The 4194-nt window shown below is 33.6% G+C and overlaps 1 protein-coding gene across 1 annotated transcript in view; it reads left to right on the top strand.

Annotated features, from left to right (window-relative positions):
- Positions 1-2055: 2055 nt before the first annotated feature.
- The window catches only part of LOC106879769 (uncharacterized), a 124579-nt gene continuing 122440 nt past the window's right edge, over positions 2056-4194 (top strand). Inside the window, exon 1 of the mRNA XM_014929460.2 lies at positions 2056-2148. Coding sequence (XP_014784946.1) covers positions 2136-2148 — 13 coding nt within the window. The 5' untranslated portion in view covers positions 2056-2135. The remainder of the gene's footprint in view (positions 2149-4194) is intronic.

Raw genomic sequence — 4194 nt, 5'->3', positions numbered from 1 at the left:
CTCTCTCTCTCTCTCTCTCTCTCTCTCTCTCTCTCTCTCTCTCTCTCTCTCTCTCTCCCCTCCCCTCTACTGCATGACACTTATTTCTGTCTCCATACTCTAACCTCTCATCACCAGGTCCAGGTACAAAGCCACTTCTCTCTCTAGTACTCTTCCCTCAGTCAAGGGATCATGTCTTGCAAGTTACTTAATGACCTTACTGCTGCTGGTGCCACATAAAAAGCACTCAATATACTCTGTATAGTGGTTGGCATTAAGAAGTCATGCCAAAGCAGACAGGAGAACTTCACATAGCCTTCTGACTTACCAGATCCTTTCAAACTATATAAGCCATGCCAGCAAGAAAGGCGGGCATTAAATGATGATGATGATGATGATGATGATGATGATGATGATGATGATGATGATGATGATGATGATGATGATGATGATGATGATGATGATGATGATGATGATGATGATGATGATGATGATGATGATGATGATGATGATGATGATGATGATGATGATGATGATGATGATGATGATGATGATGATGATGATGATGATGATGATGATGATGATGATGACGACGACGATGACGACGATGACGACGGTGACAACGATGACAACGACAATGACGATGACGGTGGTGGTGGTGGTGGTTATGATGGTGATGATATCTATATGTATAATATTCTATACATTCTTTGAAGTCCATGTGCTGTAGTGAAGCCCCGTAGTATCTACATTAGGATACCACTAGTCATGATATATGCATGATATACAGAGTGTTTGAGACAATTGAAACCTGGCAGAGCACTTTTCTCTCCTGATCAAACCACAGCTGATTGTTTCCAAAGGGAGAGAGAGAAAGAGAAATATTGAATAGTAACCTTATGTATTGTACATGTAGCTGTGTTGCCATGTATTTCATTTTGTTGCAAAGATGTATAGGCTCTGTTTAGTGATAACAAGAGGTGCACGTCAGGTAAGATATGAAGGCATGCACCATTGCAGCATGTCACCGTATCCACCATTTGTCAGTATTTGTTTGGGTCATCCTGAGCAATCCTCTGAGCAGTGTCCAAGTCAGTTCCATCTCCATGAGATATTTCCTTATGTTTTGTGACCATGAAGTATGTGGCTGACCAACACAAGCCATCACCTCAGCTAGATGGATCCTCAGAGAAGAGAACATGGATCCAACTTGGAAAAGTCAAGCATTTTATGTTGACCTCCATAAGGCATTTGACCCAGTAGACTGAGATGTACTCTGAAAGATTCTGGAGTTGTATGATGTACCTTCCTGACAGCCAGCTTACCACATTTATCACCTTTGAAATATTGAAGACTGAATTATGGGGCCTCCATTGATCAATGTCAATCGTACATTTGTACATGTATGTGTAAGTCTAGGCAAGATTTTTGAGGGAGGCTAGCATTTGTACATGTGAACCAGGTTTCCTCTCTCTTGCTGTACATGCAGGTCAAGTTTCCTTTCTCCACACTGCTGATGTTTATTGAGAAGAAAGGCCATCACTTTAGTGCCATTTCAGATTTTGCTGTTTGTTCACAATCTGAACAGATGATACATAACATTTCACCCACCCCTACTAATCCACCACTCAGGAGTGGTACTTTTTCATCAACACAGAAAAGATGAAAGGTAAAGTTGTTCTTGGTGGGATTTGAACCTAAAGCACAGGGAAATAGAACAAGTATTACAAGTTATTCTGTCCAACATGCTAATGACTGCCAATTCACCACCTTAGAAAGCTGAAATAGACTGAAATGTATCCTACTGAACTTTAAATTTTTACCCCAATCCTTTACTAGGTTCAGACTATTATTTTGTTTATTAGATTCTGAAAATAATACATCCTAGATACATTTAAGATTGACACCTTTCTATTCTATGCAAAAATAAAAATAAAAATAAAGATTAAATTAGGGTAATGATAGTAAGGTATTTTAATGTTATCGATATCATTATCAGCGACTTTTTAACTTTGTACACAAACACTACCAATCAGTGATGAACATTTAGTCTTTGATTCATTTTAATGAGATAGATAATAACATCATTAATATTTTTCCATAAAACAAAGAAAATTTTTTTTTTTAATTAGCTCAGTTACAGATCACACAACAGAATGATGTTCAAAGGTAAATACTATTTTATATAAATGTTTTATTTATATTTACATTCAACATTTCATTTTGTGCCAAACCTTGGAGAAAGCATGGAATACAAAGTTGAAGAAAATGTTTTCAATTTTGAAGACAAATTTATTTTATATTCTTTCACTACATTTTTATATTAATCTTCAATCCTCTCTTTCTGCATATTTAGCCCAAATATTTTCAAGCCACCTTGCTCTGTATATGCACTACAATTTCAGCAAAGAAAGTGTCACAGTGCCATGTCATCTCAAACATAATGCAGCTTTCCCTTTTTGTACCTAAAAATTCATAATATATTTTATCCTCTTTTTTAACACTCAATTATGATGCTGCCCACCAACTAATTTTGACTGATGATTTGTATTAAATTTCTCACATCTTACATAATTAAATTCAGTAGTATCCTTTTATGTTCCCTTAAATCATCTGTCCCTATTGAAATTTAGCAACAAAAAATTGTCACTTCTCCAGCTCAATATCTCTCTTTCTGCTTTCTATATAACATGTTGCTTCTCTATATGTGTTGGTTCAGTTATTCTAATATGTATAAGGTGAATCTTATTTTGTATTTTATTCTTTCTTCACAAGCATCTTTTATTTCTTCATAAACAATACAGTGAAATTGTAATTTTAATTTATTAAACGTTGCAAGCTTGCTATATCAGAAAATGTTTGTGCTCACATTACAATTAAGTCTTCATGCACAGGGTCAGATTAAAACCTATTGAGGCCCTAAGCTTTAAAAGATTTTGGTGCCCCCATATATAATTCAAAATATAAACAGTATTAAACCATAAAATAATTTTTTATTTTTCAAAATGCAACAAAACTAACAGTAAGATGGAAAATAATGTCTGTTTTTGTATACTTCCACTTTATTTATATTTGAAAAGTTTCCTGCTCCTTTTTCTAAATGCAAAGTCTTTGACCAGATACTCCCTATGACACCACAAACCAATTCATATAAAGCAATACAAATATTATTTTAGCAAGTTTAAAGTAATTTCTTTTGTGCTGTAAACTATTTACCATTTCTACGGTGCCCCTGCTTCCCTTGATGCCCTAAGCACGTGCTTATTTTTTTGCTTGCCTAATGATTTAATCCAGCACTGTTCATGCAGCATGTGTATCTTGATAATTTTTTGCTGGTCATTCTATTTATTATGTCATTCAATGTTCATTAACAGCAAAATAAATAAATAGTTTCTTATTAGCTAAGTCTTTTAGTCATAATTAAACCTTGTATCTCAGATAAAATCTAATAAGATTAATTGCATGTTTGGGATTGCCATTGCACTGCAAAGGATCAAACATTCTCATCACTGTAATTAATATCTAGTGAATTCTAAAATATTTTAAGTAATTTCTAATTGTTCCAATTTCATTTTTGACTAAGTTTAGTCATTTAGAAAATTATGTTTCTCATTATAAATGTTGCCATTTTGATTAATTAAATTTTCTTGCATAGGCTCCCATGGTAATTTGTCCTGGTATTCTCTTTTAACTTATTATGCCATTTTGTATGATCCATGAAATAACTATTTATTTCAAGTCCTTCTAAGACTATCTGTCATAGTTAAAATGAGACCACAGCATGTCTAGAATCCTCATTTTACAGATAGAGATCAGACTCAATTCTAGATACATTCCTAATTTAATTAAATTGATTCAAAATTTCAGGCTGACTTCTTTTTTTTTTTCCATCAAATTTACTAGTTTTGAAAGTAATTTTTTTTCTTGTCACCATTGTTGTGAATTTCAATTTACGTAAAACTTTCTTGGCTTACAACATCAAGCATACTCATACCCACTTAACTGTTTAACTTTTCATGCAGTAGACACTCCTTGGTAATTTTTCTCAGTCATTCTAAGTTATTAGAACACTTAGTATTCACTCATAAATAAATTATATATCTTCTATCGTTCTTAGATTTATTAATTACAGTGAAACTATGCTTTACTGATTAAACTGAAACATATCTGAAATTGTCAATATACTGCTAAAGATGATATCCAGAAGGAGGGAGG

Source organism: Octopus bimaculoides, chromosome 10 (assembly GCF_001194135.2).
Source record: "Octopus bimaculoides isolate UCB-OBI-ISO-001 chromosome 10, ASM119413v2, whole genome shotgun sequence".
Classification (NCBI taxonomy): domain Eukaryota; kingdom Metazoa; phylum Mollusca; class Cephalopoda; order Octopoda; family Octopodidae; genus Octopus; species Octopus bimaculoides.
The sequence above is the reverse complement of the archived record's forward strand: the minus strand, read 5'-3'. Positions and strand labels throughout refer to the sequence as shown.